The sequence below is a fragment of the Cydia pomonella genome, chromosome 7 (genome assembly GCF_033807575.1).
Source record: "Cydia pomonella isolate Wapato2018A chromosome 7, ilCydPomo1, whole genome shotgun sequence".
Lineage (NCBI taxonomy): Eukaryota > Metazoa > Arthropoda > Insecta > Lepidoptera > Tortricidae > Cydia > Cydia pomonella.
Window position 1 is genome coordinate 6,295,880 of NC_084709.1, and position 24,792 is coordinate 6,320,671.

General features: G+C 38.4%; 1 protein-coding gene and 1 long non-coding RNA gene across 2 annotated transcripts in view; both read left to right on the forward strand.

Moving 5' to 3' along the window:
- LOC133519680 (uncharacterized) overlaps positions 1-352 on the forward strand; it is a 75,670-nt gene extending 75,318 nt beyond the window's left edge. The window contains exon 3 of the long non-coding RNA XR_009799654.1: positions 327-352. This is a non-coding gene — a long non-coding RNA (uncharacterized LOC133519680). The remainder of the gene's footprint in view (positions 1-326) is intronic.
- Positions 353-3,144: 2,792 nt separating this feature from the next.
- LOC133519672 (MAP kinase-interacting serine/threonine-protein kinase 1) lies at positions 3,145-23,512 on the forward strand. Its single transcript, XM_061853726.1, has 7 exons — positions 3,145-3,509; positions 12,931-13,119; positions 14,579-14,820; positions 18,857-19,126; positions 21,172-21,393; positions 21,800-22,002; positions 22,302-23,512. Exons 1-7 carry the CDS (start codon positions 3,473-3,475, stop codon positions 22,543-22,545), a joined length of 1,407 nt encoding a protein of 468 aa, XP_061709710.1. The 5' UTR covers positions 3,145-3,472; the 3' UTR covers positions 22,546-23,512.
- The last annotated feature ends 1,280 nt before the right edge of the window (positions 23,513-24,792 follow it).

Consider the following 24,792-nt stretch of genomic DNA (forward strand, 5'->3'; position numbering starts at 1 on the left):
CGACGTACAAACAGTGCCACGATCTTATATTTGCTTGAGGCTTTTAGAGTTGGTTTACAAAATTAACATGCTATTATGTAATGTGTTCATCTTCATCTGTCATCGTTACATGTCATCGTTACGTGCTACTTATGTTGTTTTAATTTGTGACTTCAATTGAATTGAATTTAATGTTGCTCAAAATAGGTACACCACCATAACATATCCGTCAAATTCGTATAAAACGTCTTATTATAACATGTATTACTTAAATTCGTATTTAATACAGCATTGTGATTTTGTGACCCTGGAATTCCCTAGTCCCCAAATCTTTCTTTGTTCATCAGGTGCATTTTGCGTACGTGACGCGAAGCAGAGCGACTTCGAGTTACACAAAAGGGCTCGAATTTTAGATCCACGGGAATACCCCAATGCACCGCCCTCCAAACTAAAGCTATTCATTTATAGGTATAGCGATACGATTGGATTTTGAAAAGCAAACTTTATTCCAAAAGCTTGTAAGCACAATTTTGTTGAATGAAATGCAAAAGGCCTACTGTTAAATTTTTAACTTACGGTTCAGAGCAGATCGTAAATGTTCGCTAGAGATGCGTGGATGGATTGCATTACTTGGTTTATGTATTTTGATTAATGATGTTTATCATGTTCCAAAGTGTGTATAATTGTATATATTGTTTCAGATCAATCTCAAAATGGATGACGATGAAGATATTATAAAAGCCATTCAAAAGTTTTTGATTAAAGGTAAGCACAATCAAGATTAATAACATTACTAGTATTAAAAGATTGCTTACATTTTACAGTCCACCCGCATAAAAATAGGGTCTTTATTTTTGTACCGACGTCAATATTCCGAAGTTTTTCAAAGACCTATAATGAGGCACTACAAAGCTGAGTATCGCTTTTGTTCCCGCATTTCGGGACAAAGAAAGTGCTCCCGGACCCCGATTTGTATTACGCAAGCTACCTGCTCACCCCAACCGCCATAACTTACGGGGATGCCCATGCGTAACGTAACGATGTTCCACACCCCGTTCCAACCGTCAATTCCTGGAAAAGGGAAAGTGACCATGGAATTAACATTAACCGTTGTAAATGTTGCAATTAACGGGTTATGCAGATATTTGGCTTCGATGAAGCCTTAGGGCGGATCAGTGACCAATTTTCCCAAAACTTTTGGTGGATACCGATGAAATTTTGTGAGGCTACCCTAATGATTAAATTGCTAAGTATTGAATAAAAGTGATTAATTAAATTAGTGCAAGCGTACACCTACTCAATCGAGAAAGTTACATTTGGATATCGTGACTTGTTTTTTAAAGGTAACTAACATTATCTCTAATCTTTACAGTTATCAGGTGATATTTACCAAAAGAGTCATCATTGTCATGAATGTTTTATAATGTTTGCCAACTGCTTATAAAATGTTTGAAAGTTATTGGTGTCTATTCAGCAGGTATGTTAATATTCGGAATTAAAATGCAGCTATGTTGTGGCGCTTAATTGCTATGATGCCAACATGAAAGAACACTTAGACGCGTTCAATTTATGTATATTGGACTGGCTGCAGCAATTGCTGGGGTTATGTTTTGTTATTGTCAGTCACGTAGGCTAGCAAGAGAGAAGGGGAATGAGATTGCTGTTGGATGGACGGAGATGGAATATAAAACGGGTTAGAAGAGTACAGAGTGTGTTAAGAGAGGGATGGGTGGGTGGCGTGACAACAAATATGGCGGTGTGGCTGCCGGGTGCCGGTCGGACCGGTCGGGTACCACGTGCGTTGGCCAAGTATTCGGATTGCTCACTGTGTTCAGAAGAGACAACTGCTCTACTAAATCAATGTAACAGTGAACTCAAGATCCATAACAACTTGGCGTTACCGGAGTGCGCAGTAGACTGGCTCATCTAATCATTCTTACACCCCTGTGCATCAAAAGCGAATGGAATAAGACCCTTGTGCGCGGCGGCCGCTCCCGCAGCTTGTTTGTCAACAAACGTCCTGGAAGGTCACGTAAGGGAACACAAAGGATCCCTGTTGCGTAACACCATAACCCTGTAACACTAAAAAACATAACAAACAACTGGGAGATGAAGTGATGCTTGAAGGACTGCAAATTATTCGGAAAGAAGCTAATAGTTTCAATGGGCGACTTTTACTATTATTCGATAATCCGTTACTCTACTGGGCATGTCTTGTAAGTATTTTTTAACGATTACATTTCCTGATGATAGCACATGTAGCTGTCTATGTTTTTATTATTCTTTGTTGGATATAAATTCATATATACAATCGTAATCTAGATTCTAAACGATTAGTTACGTTTACGTGTCCTTTAAAGTCCGAATGATGCAATATGTTTGAAGATATTGTTTTGATGGATAAAAATAATTATCCATAAGTAATAAACTGAATTGTTTTGTCATCTGGCGTTATGATATGAGTAATATGACATATATATGTCTTGTCTATATTTAATATTTGATGTTATAGGCAAAGCGATATCAGTGAAGTAAAATCATCTCTTTACCACTGTTAACTGGCCATTCGTAAAACTTGATGAGATAAGATCGTCCAATGTTCAGTTAAGTGGTTTACTGTTAGTAATACACTAACATGTAGCATTCAAATTGACCTTTTAGATTATTATTAGTAATTTCAAACTCTCACGAATCTTATGATTAATAATTAAGTGACGTTCAGTTGAGTCACGAAATAACGTAGCAACACTAGCAACTGATGCAATGTGATACAATAGATATCTACATCCTTTACAAATCAACAAGGTATCAGTTTTAAAATTGGTATAGGCGGGATATGGTTATATTGTAATACATAACTATAGATTCGACCATTACCAAATAGATGTCCTTAGATTTGTACTACACAGCTAGGTAGGTATTGCTAGTTAGCTACCGAATAACATCTGGTCTGTTATAATATTCTCAAACAGGAAGACGTTACTATCACACCATATTCTCTGAAGATGGTGAGCATTTTGGTGAAAAAATAAACGATAAAAAATATAAACACGTCAGCGGAGTGCGAGCGAGAACGCATGCGCGCGGATGAAGAGGGTACGCGAACGACGCAGCGATCGGGGGAAGCGAAGGGCGCGCGGGGAACAACTGCGCGTCGAGCCGGCTCCGCGGCCCCTACCCACTCAATCTGAATCAGTTGGATTTCAGAACATCGGACGGGCGGGCGTGTATAGAATGGATCGCTAACCACATCAGCAGTTTTTTTTTAATTCCGCCTTCTAGCAGTGTTTGTTTATACCTTTCGGCACACTATCCGCAAATCCTTCTCGATTGTGGTGCTTTAAATTTATTTATCTTCGCATTTAATTTACTGTCGTCCCGATTTCACATCGAGAAGGCGGCCGCACCAAGTTTGAAAGCGGCTTTTCAAGAGTAGTACACCTACTCGTTATTTTTCAATATTGCTGTGTCAACGCATCAGGCAGCCATCAGGATGGTGAAGAAAATTTCAGAAGAAAGTGTAGATAGCGGTGAGTAGATAATTCAATATTCCATTGTTTGTTTTCTCATTGACCGGTGTCGTGTACTTGGTAGTCATGTGTGTGTGATGTGTGTGTATGTATACAACACAATCATCTGATATGCCCGACCGGCTTTTGTGTTCAACTGCGTAATTGAGCCTCTTGCTGTTGCCATAGCACCATCTCACGTTTAGATTAATTGGGCTTGATGCTTACAAAACACCGCGCGTTCATATTACGAGAGTCTTGTAGGAAACTACCCTCCATTTAGGTTGGATATTTTAAAAACAGTGGACGTTACACGTATCATCATGGTTCCATGATATTTCGTTTGCTTTATAGAAGATTTAGGTACCTACTACCTACTTCCATTCGGCGTTACGTTATCTTTATTTCATACCTGTCTGTTGCTTTGTTGGTTAACCATCTTAGAACTTAACTACCTTACCTTGTCTATCAGTCAATCCGACTTTGTCCACTTTTTTACAACCTTCATATTTCATATTTGTTACAATCCCGAAGTGAAAGATGGGATAAACATTAACCAATACATTGACATGATTAAATATTATAAATTAATATTGATAGTCCGCGTTCGTACGTGTATTAGCCATGTTCTTTTAACTCCGGAAAAGCCTCAATTTAATATAAATGAATTAATTACTTTGCTATATACCTTTAACTCCACCATAAATTTCTAACCCCTTATTCTCTATTTTATCCATTGCTGAAAAACCGTTGGTATCGGCAATCTGATTAAATTGTGTTTTATCTTAGTTAACCCCTATCAATTATATCGATATTTCATTACACCTTATCTTTGAAATTTGTTATCGGCGGCTTTTAGCACATCCACATTTGGTTTACTTCATTATTTTTTCTAGAACTCTTATTATTTACGATGACACTCATCTCACAGGCCAATTCTAGTTTTAGTTAATAGATCTGTTTCCAATATGATAATGATTTGGAAATTTTTGGTTAAAGAAATGTTACTTTTGTTTGGATACTGACAGATCAGTATCATATTGGAAACAAATTTAATAACTAAAACTAGAATTGGCCTGTCAGTTCTGACCCCAGACAAGCTTGAAGTTACGTAGCACGTAGCTAATTTCGCATTTGTCCATCATTCAAAGTAACTTTATTACTTACCTATGAAGTGTGACCGTCTGCCTATGTTCACTTGTATTGGTTTTATGGCTACTTCTATTGTTGTGTAAGGTTAGTTCTATTAACTGACGATGATTACTATTCAATAGCTTTGTGAAGGTAGGAAAGAATAATAAAATGCCTTCTCTGAAGATCTGTAGTAGGAAAGATATTGTAGTCTTATCTAGACCACACTGTGGTCGGCTATCCGGGTATATTCTTCGGAACCGATAGTGGACGATCTCCATAGTAACCTTCCTCCTTCTAACCGCTAACTCACTTCACTTGTTCGTATTTGTCCAAATATTCAAGCAGTACCTGCTAGACTTTTCCTAGTAAAGAATAAGACAAGAGATGCAGCCTCAACCTCATGCGAGTCGTTCTCTAGTAATAAACAACAAAAAAGATACAGACGTTCACGTTCCATGATGATATTTGACTGTTCAGTTGGTGGCTTAAGACCCAGCGACAATACTGTTATCAAGGATACTGGTATTATCCTTTCCAACCTAACCAAACATGTTTGAGACGTGATATCGAAGGTAGCCAGAAAATGCTCTTCGGTGCCTAATAGGCACCTTTAACGTTCAGTGCACGCTAGTTGTGCAATTTAACCGTTGCAAATGTCAAGGTTCGCCGTTCTTCTAGCGGACGTTGACCGATCAGATATACCTACGTATAATAAGATAACCAACCTAATACATGCACTATAATACGAGTATGTAATTACGAATACATTATTTTGCTGAATCATCTTTTCGCATAACTGTTAGCGGTTAGCAATTGTTAGCAGTTGTTAGTAACCACCAACAAAAATTTTGACTCACCAAAAACCATGTGTAAAAATGTATCTCTTAAAAGTAATAAACACGCGATTGTATTGGAGGGCATGGTTTTTAAACGGAAAGAGAATTGAAGCGAAATTTGACTATGTATGCAAAATAACATGAGAGTCCTCTGAAAACTTTATTGCTGCCTAAGAGTATCGTATTTTATCTAACCTTCGCAAGTTTGAACTTACTCAATGATGTCCAGTAAATTGGGCTGCAGATATACGAGTATAATATATAAATGTGCTCAATTCCAAACATTATCCTAATCTTATCTTCTTCTCTCTTTTGTCATTCCAGGTTCAAAGCAACTTTTAATGTTAGCCTCAATTCTATAAAAGGGCACGTATGATATGCCCTTGTTTAACTTGGCTGGCTTAAAAAACTGATTTATCCAGAATAGTTCTTTTTGACTAAATTAACACCAATATTCGAGTAGAGAATACCAACGTTTGTAAAAGCACGCATCGGAACAAAACATTCGAAACATCGAACTATTTGCCATTTTTGCTCGTTTCCCGTTCTCGCCCTAAATAAGATTTTATAGTAGATATAACTATGCTATTAGCCGATGTTTTTCACGAAACCGCGTGAATCTACGGAACGTCATGTCCTACACCCTGTTTGATTGTAAAATACGTTTAAGAAAACTAAATGGCATAGTTAATTTTAATTTTTTTTAAACCATTTTTATAGTAATTAAATGTTGTGTACTGTGGCATATCAATGTCGTTTCGAACATCGATCGTCCGAGATAATACTAACGTTTAGTAGTAAATTTGGGAATCAACTTTTACAACACTCATTTCTAGGGTGGTCCTTATATGGGAGAAATAAGGACCACCCTACTCATTTCGTATCCCTAGACTCCCTAGCAAAGAAAATCAGGTACACACCATTTTGTATGGAAGCAAACTTTTTTCTTCTGCTGTGTTACCGTACTAATTGTAACTTTTATCTGATCAAGTTGATAATTTTAATGTTAAATACTAATGGATCTAAGAATGCGCGTCTAAACAAAAAAGTAAAAAATCAACATGGTTTTTGAAAAATCGATTTTACCTTGCTATAAGTAATTGATTTGTCTAGAGACACGAAATCAGACTTCTGAAAGCTGATTCACCCAAATGTGCAAGTGTACACGCTCGTATGAGCCTTATCAGATTAAAATAAAATATTGAGTAAGGTAGAATAGAAGTACTAGTGCTCGACGCTGCACAAGTACTCGACATGAGCACTTTATGTCAAAGTGACAAGGATTAAGTTCGAATACAGAAAAATCTTCGTTGTTCTAATTTAACCTATATTTCCATGAAATAAAGTGCTCATGTCGGTGACTAGTGCAGCGTCGAGCACTAGTACTTCTACCTTATCTCCGAAATGGAGTGAATTAGAATACCGGTGTGACTTTGACAAAGTTATTTAACTTCGAAATTAACGGAAATTAAAAAAAAAAACACGGTGTAGACAAACAATACAGAAATCAAATTGCTTTCTGAATGGGAAATTATAGAAATTTCTTCATAAGTACTAATGTCGAAATGAAGTTGTTCAATTATTAACGGTGTTTCCATCTCAGATAAGATTTCATTGTTTTCGCGTGAATCGAATTGTGAAAGAATGCGTTGAAAATTTAACACAATTCCATTAGTGTTCCCCCTTACTGAGGTAGGTACCTATCGTTTCCACAACAACAGTGGCTCCCAAGCGTGACGCCGCAGCGTTCATTGTCAAGGTCAGCGAATAAAACAAAACATTACCTACTGCGTTTTAGCTTATGTAATAGGGACCTACCTACCCATATGAGATAAGCTCACCGAGAGTGAATTTCCAGAGGTGACCTCGACGGCTATTTTGCGCATGTCTAGTCTACACGCTTTCATACATCCTAGGTTTATTATAGATTTAGAAATTTCACTCTGTGATTGTGATCGACGAAAGGTTCTTTAATCGGCTAATCGCGCTTAAAATGGGGTGGAGGTTTAAAAATAATTATAAGTAAACTCAAGAGCAGAAAATGAAAACGGGTCTTTTCCTATGGACATTTGAACAAAGTAATTCGTTTAGTTTGCTCTTGACGATACATATACGCAGCGTAACGTAGCTATTTGATTTTATAATAATTAAACGTGTGTTTAAATTCGCGACACGTGAGTTTAAATTGTTTTCTCGTAGATACAATGCCATGTGCCTCGGTCACAGATTAATATTTTTCCATTTCAGTAATGGTGATTGGAAAGCAGTCATTCGTGTCTATCAGCTGAGTTAAATCGAGTAACCTTGACCGTGACTCCTTCGTGTTCCGGCGTAATACCTCTCCCTCCCTCCCCTCCCCTTATTGCGCGTTGCTGCTGCAAATCGATTTTCGTCCCGAATGAAGTTGCATAGGGTTTTGGCTATTTTTAGACAACCCTCGCACCACCATATTTACGTTTCCAAATTTAAATTTCGTATAGGAACCTGTATTTAAAACCTGACCGTTCGGATCTTGTTTTTATTTTACCTGACAACGTTAAACGAAGAGTTATAATTTATGTAAGTAGCCAGTAGCCAATGTATTTTTATATCCTTATCACGTTCGGTCCACCTACTATGGTGGAACTACGATATATTTATGATGCCTCTTTAACAGGCTTACAAAAAAAGGAGAATATAAACAAAAAAAACCGTAATCTGGTTTATTAGTTATTGTTTTATTAGTTCAAGCTTCCACAAATATGGCTGAAGTGAATATTTTATTCACTACGCCGCAGTTTGGTGTTGCGTGTCGACACCGGTCCTTACTATATAAGGGCTCTCGAAATGGGTACCTTGATGTAAAGGAGTATTTTATGCGTTATCTTTATTAACTGCCTACATGGGGGCTAAATCTGTTAGTAGTGAAAGTAGTTTAGTATGCAGGCTATACTTGCTACTTCCAAACGGCATCATTGGAGTTTCACTGAGATCTTAGCTGTTTAGTAGCCGCTCCAGAAGGCAATTTATTTTAAACTTCTATTTCTCTAATCTAAACTCTAATAACCTCAGCATTCTCAGCATAAGCTAAGTTCCTTTCCGACTTTACGTTTGTATCAATATCAATGTGTTTTAATCCTGCGAAAAGTTCATACCGAAGAATTGTAGAACACTTTCTGGGAAAATGTTTTTTTTGCGAACCTTCCAGAAAATCACCCTGGTCTCAACTGATGGCAAATGATGACAGGACCAACAGTCTCTCATTGGCTTTGTACACCGACCCTATGCCTATTCAAACTTTTGTCTCGTCGTTATTCTGAAGCACAAACAAGGAAATTACTGCATACGTGACAATGATACAGCGAAATAAGCTCTTTTGTTTCAATTGTATTGTAAACTTCATTGCATCCAATTAGAAAGTGATTGTTTCTGTCTGCTTAAGGGTACAATAAAAGTATAATGGGCCTGCGTTCGGCAACTGAGTCGTGCCCAAGCGTAAATGCCAGCAACCAGATTAGAAAGTATAGAAATCCGTAGGCTTAGGGCACGACGACATTATTAGTTTACTTTGTATCGAACACGTTTCCAGGACCAGTGTGCAAGCTTAGATATTTGAAACGTATCAAAATTTGAAGTGACTGCTACTCGTTATTTTGATAAATCGTGTGGTTTAATCTTGACTAACCTAATTTATATTACAAAGTCGCGTGACGCATTTCATTAATTCCTCTAGTAGCTTTGTATTGTAATTATTGTTTGTATTGAAATTGCTAAGTTCTAAGGCCTCACCCGCATGAATTGAATAAGCAGGATGACCGGCGCTTCTAATGACATAACGCATATTCATTTGAATAGTGACTGGGTCAGTTTACATAATCATATTGGCGGACCTTTTTTGGATGTCTTAAAAAGAACGTAAAATGTAGCGATACTTACCATATCATTAATCTCAAGTGATTTTATTAAAAAAGATCATGGCCTTTACTAAACAATACTGACTGTGCATTTTAACAGCGTTTTATGGGTATTGTTCGCTGACCATTGAACATAAATTTAAACGAATCAATGCGAATCGTTCGCCTTTCCGCCCTTTCCATTCCGTTAGTTCGGATTCAGTTCGCCGGTTAACAATGGCCCGGCCGATTTGCGATACGTGTGGACAATTATCCCGCATATGGTGTATTTCGGTGTTCACATATACTTATATCAGGTATACCATACATATCCAATAGGGCAGCTGTTCATCGCCAATGTTGTCATGTCAGCTGTAAAGCATCATGATCGTTCGTTGTCCTTATCTTGTAGATTATATGGAAGCCTCTCCCCGAAGTGCACTTCTCAGCGTACTTTGATTGACTAGTTGCGTCTAGTCACTAGTGATCCCATCTACAAAGCAGAAAATAAAGACTTGCTATGGACTTCGTAATTTCTGGCGACCGAGGTTTTTTTAGCAACGCATAGTCCACTCTCTTCTAGCCCTTTTTGTTTTAATTTGTAATTGGCAACACAGTTTATTAAAGATTTACGTAACAACTGGCCACGTTGCCCGGTGTGCTGGCACGGCCGCGTGGTGTCGCGTGACACGCGATCTCCACGCGACACTTCTGAAAAAACAATAAATAAATAAATATTTGTGGACAATCTTACACAGATCAACCTATTAGCTCCAGAATAAGGAAAGCTTTATACTATGGGTACTAGGCGACGATATATATATGTTTATAGATAAATACATAGTTATATACATAAAAACACCCAAGACTGCTCTTACCGGGATTCGAACCCGCACACAGATCAACTTAGCCCCAGAATAAGCCAAGCTTATAGATAAATACATAGTTATATACATAGAAAACACCCAAGACTCCAGAACAAATATCTGTGTTCTTTACACAAATAAATGCTCTTACCGAGATTCGAACCCGGAACCATCGGTTTCATAGGGAGGGTCACTCACTAACCACTAGGCCAGCCCGGTTAAACAAACAAAATAAAAAACAAGTAGCAGTTTCATCCCTCCTGAAGCTTCGTGCGCTGATAAAACTTGTTTGACTTGTTTCGTTTTCATGCGTTTAATGATTGTTTTACTTGTTTATGCGTATTTAGTATCATCAATCACAGTTGTTAGTAAACTGTTTGGTTTAACGACGAACTGGAAATAAATACCTATATCAAACATGTTAAGAAAAGAGCTCATTCCGAGATCAAAATTAGGTACACATGACGCAATCGAACGATAAGAATCATTATCATTCGGTTTTTTGCTCTTGTATAAGTTTTGATTGCGTCTCGGCTCCGGGGACTATGAAAATTAAATAGAACCGTTCATTATTGTAAACAAGCACAAATGGCAATATTATTTAATGTAGTTATTCAGACAGGAAGCTCTGTTGAAACGGGCGATTGTGTGTGCGTGGGCGTGTCTTATTGTTACAATCGCTCGCTATTGCGCACTGTTGTCTGATATTGCCATAGCCTACCGTATTATATCACTTCACGCAAACCAATACAATTGTGATCACGATATCCTTAAAAACTATACATAATTGGAAGTCACACAATACTGGTCTATCCGAGGAAAATGCTCGGGAAACTGTCGAATAGCCCTGCTCTACCTAGCTCTGAGTAGCTAAGTACGCCCTTCGATGACCTCATTGCTTGTAATTGGTTGCTAAGTTTCGCTTTTATCACTAAACCGCACGAACAGCATGTAATTATTCTAACATCTCTCTGTAGTTCAGTTTCGCTTTTTTTTGTTATTTTTTTCTAGTTACACGACCAGTAATATTCAATATTCGTGTTACTTTGTTCTGTCCCTATTCCCTATTGACCATATCGCAGATAACTCCTGTGATATAGTAGCTCTAACACCAAAGAAACAACTACCGCACACAAACAAGATTACTAAGTTCCATTCCAATAGCATAATCTCGATCAAGAATAGTATCTTATATTATATCGTTGAAGTCACTTTAGAGACTAGTTTTGTTCAAAAAGCATAATTCGATCAGGTATTGTAGCATCTCGTATTGTGTCATTTTAAATAACATTGGTAAGCGTAACTTGTATTTAATCAGCTGTTAATCCAACGTTACCAATGACTCCAGCTATAACTATCAGATGACGGCATCAGGAACCTCCGTCGCCATTCCCACCACGACCTCGCTACGTAACGCGGGCGCGGCGTACGCGCAGCGCGGGTGCGGCGGTCGTTGAACCGCGACTGTTTGCCAACTCAGCTTGCTCGACAGATTATTGATATCGATGACTGCCATGCCACGTGGCTGATGAAAGGCCTGCTTGTGAGACTGCCAACTGGGATATGGGTGACGGTGGACACCCACGTATTTTTTTAAACGGAAGTAATAAGTCGTTATAGGTTTTTAAGAGCAGATCGTTTTTGAAACTAGAGCATTGGACTTAGCGAAATTATCCACGTCTAGTTCATCTAGAGCTACGAACATACCAACGACATATGAATTAACTCTTGAATGGGTAAAGATTTTTTATCATTTTACTACAACAATCTTGGAACCGAACATTCAGGATGGATTCCACGAAAGAGTGCTCAAACTTCAGAACCATTATGTTCTTAACTGACTTACTTGAAGCCTGACGTTTTCGAAAGTTCATCTATTCAAAACAATGTTAAACTGTCGGTATTACAAAAGCAAGCCAGCACTGTGAAAACGTTGCAACAATAGCTGGCACCACATACGCGTTGAGTGAGAGCTGTCGATCGTCGCCATTGTACCGATGCAGCATGCATGATGCCTCGTTATTCATGCACTGCAGAAAAACAAGGGAATTCTTAATTCAGTTGGACTGACAGGTCACCGTCCTTTAGAGGTGGAGACAGTTTCTATAGAAAAGTTTTTTAAAAGACCTAATTTAAAATTTTATTTTGTCAACCGCGTTAATTTATTTGCGAATGTTAATTAACGTGACTGGCAAAACAGAAGTACTTGGCTAAAAATATTTTACATCACCCTGAAATAAGCAAAACACTTTCGTATGGAATGTTAACTGTGAGTATATAATGTAAAAAGTACTTATTTCACTTCTGATTTAAGACCTCTTTGGGGATCGTGGAGCTTTTAAATGTGCAGCGTCTCACCTCGACCCCGCGATAATTAATCTTCCGTTGTTTTTACATCCTCGTTTCTCCTTGATGTTCACTTCTTATCTTCGCCCATTACGCACGCTTCGTGCAGTAGAAAATGAAGTAGGCACATACGAATTCTAACCCGCGTTCTCATTTTGCATGCATTCGTTGGCTTAAATGCTCATAAGGCCGCCTCATGACCTAAAATTTACACCTGCGCACTGTCTGAGTAATTGTGTCTATACAATACCATTTCATTGTTGGCAATATGGATTCTTATAATACAACTTTTATTAAAATATCACTTGTAGTAAGTCACTTAATTTACTTTAAAGTGCTTACATTTTAGGCTTTCTATTTTCTAAGATTTTTTTTCCTTTGCCTGCAGGCGTAGGCCGTTGCAGCAGTCAGTCGTCGAGCGAGCGCGAATCCGACGAGAGTCCGCGAGGGTCGGAGCCGTCGGCCCCTGTTCCCATACCTGACAGCGAGGACCTGCAACGGCGCAAGGAGGAGGCGCGAAGGAAGCGCCGAAGGAAGAAGCGCTCTGGAAGCTCGGTGGTCACATCGTGTTTCCAAGGTACAGCCGCAAACCATTCGCAATTTTTTTTGAGCTGCTTCTTAATCTAGCAAATGTGCCATGAGCGAGTATTAATTCTGCTTCACATTGTGCGCTAATTGCGCAACTCATCAAGGTTCGCAAAAAGTACGCAATCTACAGTTAACTAATGAGCGCATTCGCTATACTCTGTATCTTTAGGTATTTAAACGAAAGTAAACAAACAATTTTAACATTTTCGGGTAGTTATAACATTTATTGGTTAACCAACCAAATACAAAACCGCCTGGATCTGTCACTGAACAACCTGACTTTAACGTACATTATTTGATCATGTAATGTTTTCATCTACCCTCAACAGGCTTAAGGAGCCATTTGAGGGCAGATTTTGTTTACTTTTAGTTAAGTATAGAGTATAGACTTGGACGCACCTTTAAGCGATTGAACTAGGTTCTTTCAACAAAAGAGGGCGACTACTAATATCTAAATTTTCGTAGCTAGTATTATAGAATAGCTCCGGAAGCCTTAATGTCGCAACACTTTCAAGGTGAACCGACAAAAATCACTCTGAACTTTGCTGTCGTAGTAGTACGGCATAAATTCGTCTGGCTTCTTATAGTCATCATAGTTAATATTCAAATGGTAGCTTGAGTCATGTGATAGTCAAAAAAAAGTATATGGTGTCATTACCGCCTTCGCCAGACAGGATCACCATGACTCAAGCACTAATCATAAAGTAGGAAATTATCAATAGGTATCGATATCGACGCGTCGAATTCTGTCAACAATTTTATTAGGTCTATTAAATCGTGTCAAGGTGAGCGTGAATAATGACCAGATTGTTAACAGTTTCCGTATTTACATTGACAAAATGGGTGTTCAACGTGATCTTTAGTAAATTACAGTTTAACGTTCAAGGCGTTTTAAAAATCCCTTCAAATGACCTTAGTTAGGTTATTGAACCATAGTTTCTATTAGGATTCGATGTATGATGCAAATTGCACAACCATCGCTTTCTGTTTCTATGTCCGTTTGTACGTTTCCGCCAGTCCACTTTTATTGTAGTTGAGCATTTGGTATCGTATCCAAAAGTATTACAACTTTTATGTAACGTAGAAGTTGTAGAACATAGAAACTAGGATCTTTAATCAAAGAGTAAGAAATAGGAAGTTTATTGACATGAGCGTACGTAGCTGAGGAAGTATAATGGTATTTATTACCAACAAGACATGTTTATTTATAATTATTTTAGCTTAGGTCGGAGAAAAAACAACAAGCGCCAAAGAAAACAGGTTTTTTAACTTGGCTTTTGATTTACCTATCCTAGCCATCTTAATACCTACCGGATACGGGGACTAGACGGGGACGATATAGATTAGATGTTATGAAGGTAATAGTGGAATATCAATTTGGAAAGACGAGGCACTTTTAGGATCACATCCGCATATTTATTTATTTAACAGAAAATAACTTGTTCCAGACCTTTACAAGCTCACGGGCGAGGTATTGGGCGAGGGTGCGTACGCCTCGGTGCAGACATGCGTGAACATCTACACTGGGCAGGAGTTCGCTGTGAAGATCATCGACAAAGTGCCGGGGCACGCCCGCGCCCGGGTGTTCCGCGAGGTGGAGACCTTCCACTACTGCCAGGGACACCCAAACATAATCCAGCTCATTGAATTCTTTGAGGACACCGACAAGTTTTACCTTGTCTTTGAGAAGGTAAGTGTAGTGACTTGAAACACCCTTAAGTTTTTTAATGGTTTCTTCTGGATTCTGGGCACTATAGCTGTTGTACTCATCCGTAAGACGCGTTGTAAGATAGAATTAGAAGATTTATCGTTTTGTGGAAAACCTGTCATGATTTTATCGTTTTGACCGATGCTAAATGAGTGCACAATAAAGGAAAGATCTGTTACTTGTGACATATAACTCGCTTTACTTAGTTTATATAGATATCATATTTCTATCTGATTGCCAGAATACAAGTGCATCGTAAAGCGAAACTCTTTTTGTGCAGATGAAAATATCAGATAACTGTGACCCGACACGCTTCCCATTGTCTGTTTAGTGGTTACTTTGGAACTGTTACTTGTAAATCATACACGCACTACAATTTAAATTAATATACCCACTACACTACAGATTTGTTTTATTTAGAAATAGCTGTAGGTAAGTAACCTATAGCAAGTTATTATAGACGGTCATTGGTCCTTGTTTGCCGAATGTGCAAGCCTTAAACTTTCTCTCGCAGTTACATCACGAAACCATGTAGGTACTTTTACCACCATTATAGGCAGGGCAGGTATAGTTGGTTAGTAACATGAATGTAATCAATTTTCAACTAAAAGTTCACTACTTTGGCAACGCCGTTTTAGGTTCAAAACTGTTTTTATGACACAGCTGTTCGGAATTTTTCATTTTCCACTATATTAGTCATGCAGTAGTACCTGTATGTACTCCGTTGGTAAAGCTACCGTTTCGAGCGCGTTATTTTCAAGTTAACTGACGAAATATTTAGTCACTGATGTAATGATAAAGTATTCTCATTGTTTCCTATTTATTTTGACGTGTCACGGATTCATGAATATGTAAGATTAGATGTGTTTGTCTTTTTGTATTGATGTCATATAATAAGATATAAGATATTCGGTGATAACACATCGTAGATATTTGCCGCTTTTAGCAATGACTCAACGAAACAGTCGCGCCATATGGATAAACACGCGTATCCTATATAATATATAACAATGAATTGTTCAGATATCGGTATTCGCAATATTGACATTCAGAATTCTGTTAATTCAACTTATTGTTATAGTTTAGCGGTAAACTAAAGACACAAACTGTACCTATATTATACTATAGTACCTATGTAAACAATTACTCACTTTGTTATGGTGCGTGTTATCTACAAGCATTGAGGAAACAGATATGTCGTTGACCACTAACCCGACTACCGCAATACTAATTAAATTATGAAATTAATTTATTATTGTCGTGCTCCAGATAAGTACATCTCGCAGAGTTACTAGTATTGTTCCAAGGCTATAAATATATTTTTTGCTCATATGAAATTTAACGTGAACATGTTTCAAAACCGCTGAAGCCACAATAACGTGTAGCGGCAATGTTTCGCTTTAAACTTTCGAGGAACATTTAGTGCCTGCCTGGAGTTACTTATTTTAACTTGAAGTCTAAATGCTACCAGCGAGCTATCTTGTTACCGCCTGCAAACTGCAACGACTGCAAATAAATCCGTTCTCGATACAATGTTTAAATCCGGTTAGTGGCAGAATTATGCAGTAGCCAGCGGTTTCCATTAACGATCTGTCTTTCTTTACTATGTCTGCGATAACCTTAAACATCTCGTAAAGCCATGAGAGGACTTTTAGATGAAATAACTACCTGTTTCGGCGTAATCGGCCTATTTGTTTGGCACCTTATCTTTACTCGTTATGTGTTCCTGTTCTACGCGATAAACCCGTGGACCGCGTTGTAAAGAATCATGGCTTACCACGTGACGTGTATCTTAATCTACTCAGTTATAGCAATTAAGGTAGGTAGGTGGCGTGGCGTTGCCAGCACAAAAAAACCAATTATACTGGAAAGAAAAAATGTAGTATGTCATGCCGCTTCGTTTCATGATGGCGACTCTTTTTTATTCTGTTCTATTCTGTTTCTTTATTTGCTTTTATAAGATACAAGTATCATGCAAAATTTTATACAAGAAAATAAACTTAGCCTAAATCATGCATAACATTCAAAATGAAATTTAAAATAACATTTGACTAAAGACTGATAAATATCCTAACTAACTTAAGGATGTCACATTTCAAAATATGTTATACATCATTATTTTGTGTTTCTAAATTAACATGATAGTATTAGTTACTTCGCAGAATATTTAACGTTCTTTCTAAGCCTTTATTGTCCTTATCCTATCACATCAGTAGGCACAAATAATAACCCTGTTTTGCTGCGAATACACTTGTAGTCACGCGGTCGCAGATCACGTTTTCACATTTGAATCAGTTGACCACATTATAGATCACAACATTGCATAGATTTAATGTTAATGCATCAACTGAATGATAACAGTGTTGTGACATATGCTCGGGAAGTTCAAATCCGAATCCAATCATACCGCACATAAGGTCCAATCGGAACGTTAGACTAACATCGAAGCGTATAATCGGTATAATGTATTTTATTTGGGGCGCTCTCGGTGCTTAACTCGCTGGCTTATTGTTTTAATCGGGTATTTAAAATTTTAAATGGGACAGTACTTACTCGTCAGTTGCGACATTTTTCTACATAAACATAAAAAAAAACTGTTGGGTAATGGCGATATACGTCAAGCTTAACATATCGAACGTAAACAACCAGAAGTCCGTGTCAGCGAGTGCGGATCAACTGAATTGCTTTTAAAAATAAAGTTAGGTAGAATATGGAAATGAGAGATTATTTAGTTTTTGCAATAATACCTACTTTTATGTGTTGTGTTGACGAGTCTTATATTTCTTTACTCGTCTTCCTATACAAAACATTCATATGTAGATTTCAGAAGAGATAAGAAGAACATTAGGTAATAATATTTTCAGCACACCTGGGCCCTGTTTCTCAAAAAATACAAGCCTTGTATTACAAGTGTGTATTACAAGATACACCATTACCATATTAGGGTTACTATAGGGTAACGCTTGTATTTCAACATTTTTCACAAGTTTCTGTTTCATGTTGATTGATTGATTTTGATTGATTTATTTATTGGTAAAATCGTTGTTTTACAAGTCAGGATTACATTAAATATTTACATAATAAGATTAAATAACTAATAATATTTACAAATTATAACATTTACAACTAAATGTTATATGTATAATTAATCAACCATTAAGATGACACTATTTTTACGCGTTAGTTATGTTATGTAAAATGTAAATGTATATTGTTACATGTATTGTGTTGTTATGTATTTAAATGTTCTAATCATTTTCTTTTTGCAGCAGTAAAAAAAGCTTAATAAAACCGCCTTGTAGTAAGCATCTCTTTGAGAAACAGAATTAAATACACTTGTACAAATTTAGTTTTAAATGTAATCATGTATACTGGTAACTTTCAAGAAATAGGGTAAAGACTCTTGATGTTTCAAAAACTTTGAGCTGTTTGCTCGTGTTGGCTGATTGAATGGACTTTAAGTGATGATTTTGAATTAATCATGTTAATTTGCATTTGATTTGTAATGTTAGTTGATGTTTTCCTCGCGTTTGTATGCTGAAAATTGTTGTTTCACACGGGAGCAAAGTTTGTTTAACTCGCTACGCTCTTGGTTCAATTTTGGAATCTTTCCCTTGCTCGGATATCAATATTAGCACTAGCGGTTAAACAACAACTTTGCCCCCTTGTAAAAAAAAACATTACTATTTCTTTATATAGGTATGTCACTTGTCATACTTTAAATGTCACACGACTAGAATAATAGACTTGCGTTGCATTGACGCAAAAACCTACGGACGATACCTAATTACTGTTTTACGAGTAAATTATCTACCTACCTTTCCAAAGTTACTTAAAACATTATTTTGTAACCTATGTCGGAAATAAATGTTTTCAGCAGAAGCCATAATAAACACTAAAGATAGTCAAGTTTCTCAGAGCCTCCGAGGTTGCACTGTGTTGACGGCATTTGTTCCTTTTTATCGAATAGGCCACAAAATGGTATCCATCATCTTACCTTCCGTTTCGATTGTCGCAGATCAACGGTGGCCAGCTCCTATCCCGCATCCAAGAGCACCACTACTTCTCGGAGCCGCAGGCGGCCGAGATCGTCCGCGAGATCGCGAACGCCCTACACTTCCTGCACGGCAAGGGCGTGGCGCACCGCGACCTCAAGCCGGAGAACATCCTGTGCGTGCACACGGACCGGCTGTGCCCCGTGAAGATCTGCGACTTTGATCTCGGCAGCGGGATCAGCTTCACGTCCAGCCTCGCGGGGCCGCTGGCCACGCCGCAGCTCATGACACCGGTGAGTACTATGCGATCGACGATACAGTTACCTCTGACCATTCCTCACTTTTATTAGAACGAGTTAAAGTCTACAATGGTCATCTTACCTGAAAATAGGTCGACTATGACGTCTCTTGGGTCTCGCATGTAAGCTATTTTTTTATACATTATTCTAGCTTTTTTTGACTGGGTCGTAATGCGTAATCAAGTTTACTACACCGTAACAGATCGTTCAAACAGTTTTTTTTCATGCGGACACGATTTTTTGTTCCATTACGCCTACAAACAAGATTTGTAACACAAAAAGCATCAAATACCAGGATTTATGTTAAATTACGCTAGCTAATACTTCATTAAGTTATTCGTTTGTTCGCAATTTGATTTCACGGTATAGGTAACTAATTTAAAATGTAAACGAAGCTACTTTAGTCTGACTTGCAAAATAATTATAGCCTTAATTTAATACTTCCTTTAAAATAATCAACACTATATTATTAAATGCAATACAGTTTTGGAAAGTTGCTAATAAAACTTGTTTAATATTGATCGGTCACGAACCTTCGTCGTTCAGAACGCAGTCAAGATGAGGCAGTACAGATATCACACTAAATTATTATTAAATTACCCTTAGGTTCAATAAATAAGCAAATTGAGAAAAAAACATAATTTGACCGTTGCATAATGTTGTTTCCAGTATATTATCAGATATAGAGGCGTATTGTTTATTACGGTTTGAAAAACCCCGTATCTACATTGTGTGCTATAAATCTATCTTATCCTTGCGATATATTATTTTATATAACAATAAACAATATTAATGGATAAATAACTTAAGATTTCCCTATGAATAAGTAAACCGTTTCAATTTCTTAACACGGCTCGAAACGAAATTAAAAAATAGTACATTAAACTGCAGAGATAAAGAACTGACGAACAAGTTTCTATGAAGGGGGGTCAGTTATCTCTGCAGCTTACTGAACATATACTGCTAAACTCAAACCCTTCCCTTTGTCGCATAGACGCCATGATGTGAAGTCCTAATATTGTTTTTATCGCTTGACAATAATAACTAAAATATACATATTGCATGATTGAATTGAAATTCTCACACATTGCTATGATTACTAAAGTATTGAAATGGATATAACATGTGACTAAGTGCGTATCGAATGTTTTGTATATCGTGACGAACTTTTCATTTTGCATAAATAAATATGTATCGATCAATAAAATACCAACATATATATTAATAAAATTTATTTTAGTCACATAACAATGAAGTCTTTTTAACGAGTTTTTTTCTGACGCTTTTATGGTGGTGATAAATGATAAAAATAAAGTAATATGAGAATGAGCAGTGATTATGAAGTACATTTCAGTTTACTTGGATTCTTATTTTAATATATAGTAGCATTATCTGCATAATATTATTCTTGTTTGAGATTCTTGCGCGTAGAAGGTCAGGTCCTTTTGTTTTGTCTTCATATTATGAAGTGCAATGGTAGCTAATATCGGACCATTCCAATTCTTTAGCACGTTATGTTAAAGAAATAATAAATGACTCGTATCACAAGTTAAACTCTTTGTAATAGAAGGAAAGTAAAGCACTTATCACCATTATGGGACCAATAATGGACCATATCACATTTTAATAAGGTTTATAAATAATCGTTTAACACCTTTGCTGAGGCAATTAGTAACTCGTAATAAAGCATACTTTGCATGTGGTCTTTGGACCTAATACCCCAGTAAAGGTGTTAAACGATTACTTCTTTGTAGGCCGTTCGGATAGGCATAGATAAGGTAGACAGCCGTTGTAGAAGTAGCAGCAGGTACGAGGAGTAGGTAGGGGAAAATCCGTCATAATATATGAATTTGTACCCTCATTTGTTATTTCACTCAGAAGGTGCAATTGCAGTAGGTAGTCGAGTGTGGGGCTGCCAGGCAACCGATATTGTTTAATTTGGCGAATCGACGTAGTGTTATTGCGCCCAAGATTACTTGCCTCTACTTAGCAACAAAAACTTAATGAAATATATTCATGATGATATATTTTGTCCTCAGGTGGGCAGCGCGGAATTCATGGCCCCCGAGGTGGTGTCGCTGTTCGCGGGTTCGGCGGCGACGCACTACGACAAGCGCTGCGACCTGTGGTCGCTCGGCGTCATCGCCTACATCCTGCTGTGCGGCTACCCGCCCTTCCGCGCGGACTGCGGCGCCGACTGCGGCTGGGAGCGCGGCGAGAACTGCCGCGCCTGCCAGGACCTCCTCTTCACTTCCATACAGGTTGGCACATCACATATATATGCTACTGTGCGGCTGTCAGATTTCGGGCCAACCACAATTAGCGGACTGATGAACCTTTTTCTTAGATGCTTTAATGGCGACAGTTGGTTTAGTGCAACCGACTCTTTAGAGCCCCTTAGAACTCGTGTATGAAGCACTATTTGATGTATACAAGTCGTTCTTCGGTGAAGGAAATCTCGGGAGGAAACTGGACTGTCTCATTGAGGCCTAGTTTATTTTCTGTATCGGAAGGACAAATTTTAATCGCTTTTATAAAAATTAGGCCATGCGCCTCCCAAGTGTACTGTTGCAAGATATCTGGTTAACTGCAAACTGCAACTTACGTATTCACATCTGATTAGCTGCAAAATTCATTGAAATGAGTAAGTATGTTGTTGTATTGTAGGAGGGGCGCTACACGTTCCCCGAGGAGGAGTGGGCGCACATCAGCTCCGAGGCCAAGGACCTGATCCGGCAGCTGCTGGTGCGCGAGGCGCGGCGCCGGCTGAGCGCCGAGCGCGTGCTGCAGCACGCCTGGCTGCGCCGCGCCGGCGCCGAGCTGCGCGCCGACCGCTACCCGCCGCTGCAGACGCCCATCAACATTAAACGGTGAGCTCCCATCCAAACTTATTACTATGGAAGGCGGAAGGCGCGGAACGGTGTTTTTTGTAGCTTTCGCCAGCACTGAAGCAGAATATTTTGATTTATGTTACCTGACATGCATCAAACACTAGTAATATTAAATAGGTATTTCATAATTAAAACTTTATCCCCCTTATCCATAGAACTTAGCAAACCTTTAGTTCTGTTGGTGATAAATAAGAACAAACGATTATACGGCATTTTAGATCCGTCAGAGGTTTATGAATGATACCGTATATTTACAGTACGTTTCCGTTTGCTCACAGCAACATGTCGGCGCGCAACCTGTCCAACTTCGCGGAGTCGGCGATGGCGGTGAACCGCGTGATCCAGCAGCACTTCTCGATGAACTACTCGTACCTGGAGCCGAGCGCGCCGCTACGCTGCAGCAAGTCGTGCCAGCCCGCCGCGCCGGGCCGGCCGTGCCGCGCGCCCGCGCCGCTCGGCCTGTCGCCGCCCGCCGACAGCCAGCTGCTGCGCCGCCGCATGCAGGACGCGCTGGCGCACTAGCGCCCCGGGGCTCTCATGTCGTGCCGTGCCCGCAATACTCCTAACGCGCTCCCTGCCGGCGAGGCCCGTGCGTGACGAGCGCAGCCAATAACACGAACAGAGAACCCGCTCGGGTCGCTGGCAGTGATTACGTTGAGTCGGTGGACGATTAAAACTCGTCGAACCTCTAATAGCTCGGTGTTAGATCCTGAGATATCATTGTTTCGAGTTGATTTAGTAAGGCTGATCCTGGTGCAGATGTCAATTGAAAATTCAGATTATAACCTTGAAATTTGAAACCTCGGCACGGTCCATGCTGCACTTTAAAAAGGATTAGACGAGTTTAGATTGTCATCCAGCGAATAATCTGACCGCCGATCTGTTATTCTGTAAGCCGCAAAATTGTATTTGCATAATAAGCTTCAGTCGTTACGCGACAGATTGACAGGTGGACTTCTCCCGATTTCGCTGGATAGTCTTGAAATTTGTTTTTTCGTGAACGGGCGTCAAAACGTTCATACAATTCGTAGTAAAGCTGTTCCTTCTAGGCCACATATTTCTTGAAATCTTTTCTATGTAGGCGAGTTTTACTTAAATCAAATTTTATTAACGTTTCGTCGTTCATATTAGACGCAGAGTACAGATATCGTAGCGTATAAAGCCGAACGTTAGAATTCCTTTTCGATTAACTGATGGAATTCTAAATTTGAGTTTGGCAAAATGTACGTAAATAGAATACCCGGCGTCTAGTTCTCGATGAATGTATTGCCGTGATTGGCGCGGCGCGGCGCTAGAGTAGATGTTGCTAGAACACGCAGGTGTCGCTCGGGGCGTCAGAGACACTGTGCCAACGGATACTCTCCAGTGATACGTCCGATCGCAACCATGTGAACGGTACTTATAGAGCTGTAAACAGTTTTATTTGAGCCTTTTAAAGATATATTTTTATGAATAAATAAAAACGACTGAATAGTTTTTATCGATAGAGTATTGTGAGTTTATTTTGGCGGTGCGGAGGCCCGCTCGGACCCCGCGCGGTCTTTAAACGACGTATTAATATTGAGATAGTTATACCGTTCTACTAAATATCAACGCAGATTTATTATTATGTTTGGATTTATAAAATCCGTCAATTGAAATTTGAGCTTACTTGTGTAATTACTTTCGAGGCCTATCCTTTGCAATATTGTAAAATATTCTATTTTCGAAGGAGTTATTCGGAAACTAGTCTGTTATGTGATTGTTTATTTGCATTTTACCAACGATGGAAAACCCACATCTCATTAATTAAGAATGAATCGATCCTTTTGTATAAGATGAAGTTGAAGGCAATATGTGACATTTAGCTACGAGACGCAAGAATGCTGCCGCTCGATTGTTGTGAGAATGAATCAAATTCGCTTTTTTAATTATATAGTGTTAATAAATTGTAATAGCACTTGTGAGCTGATTGTTTGAAATGTCATATATTTCTGAAGCTGTGGTACGTTAAGTGCATGGAGTTCCATGGGACTGCCATATGAACATGTGATCAGTTTGAATACTTTTATATTGCTGAGCGAGAGAAGTGTTGTAGTAGTGTTAAGTGTAGACCTGCTAGACTGTGTCCTGCGTCCTTGATTGGAGAAAGAAACAAACATACAAACATACCATCCTCACCTACATTTGGATTATTTTTATAATTTATTTAAATACAATTTAATTTTCACTTAAAACATACTATTTTATTTTACTATTATGTGGCTTTATCCAATCAAACCTGAACTTACGCAGATTCTTGTTAAAACTTTGTTTTCGACTAAATCATTGATTTGAAATGTCATTGAATACAGTTTGAATTTTGAAAAAAGATTTTGTTTCATTCTTCCTTGCAGATATTTAACAAAAAATCTGGGGGTACGGTAGTAACCCCGCCAAGACGAGCAAACCGAAGCGCAAGGGCACTACCTACCCTTTCTCGAGGGCTTCGTAATTTTTTTGAACACTCATACTTGGGTTTGGATTATCCCAGATAAACTAAATTCTCAGGATATAATGTCGATAGTGGAATTATTAAGCATAAAAATAGTCAATTGCATTAATTGCATAGCTCTCATACTTTAGATTATATTCATATTTTAAAAACCCAGATTTCGGCACTGACTCACTCACTGATGATCATCAAAACCCTTAGGTCCTTCCTGAAGTTCTAGGGAGCTGAAATTGAAAAATGGTATGTAGGATAGTATTAATACACAAACAACAAAAAAAAACAAAAACTTGGAGAAA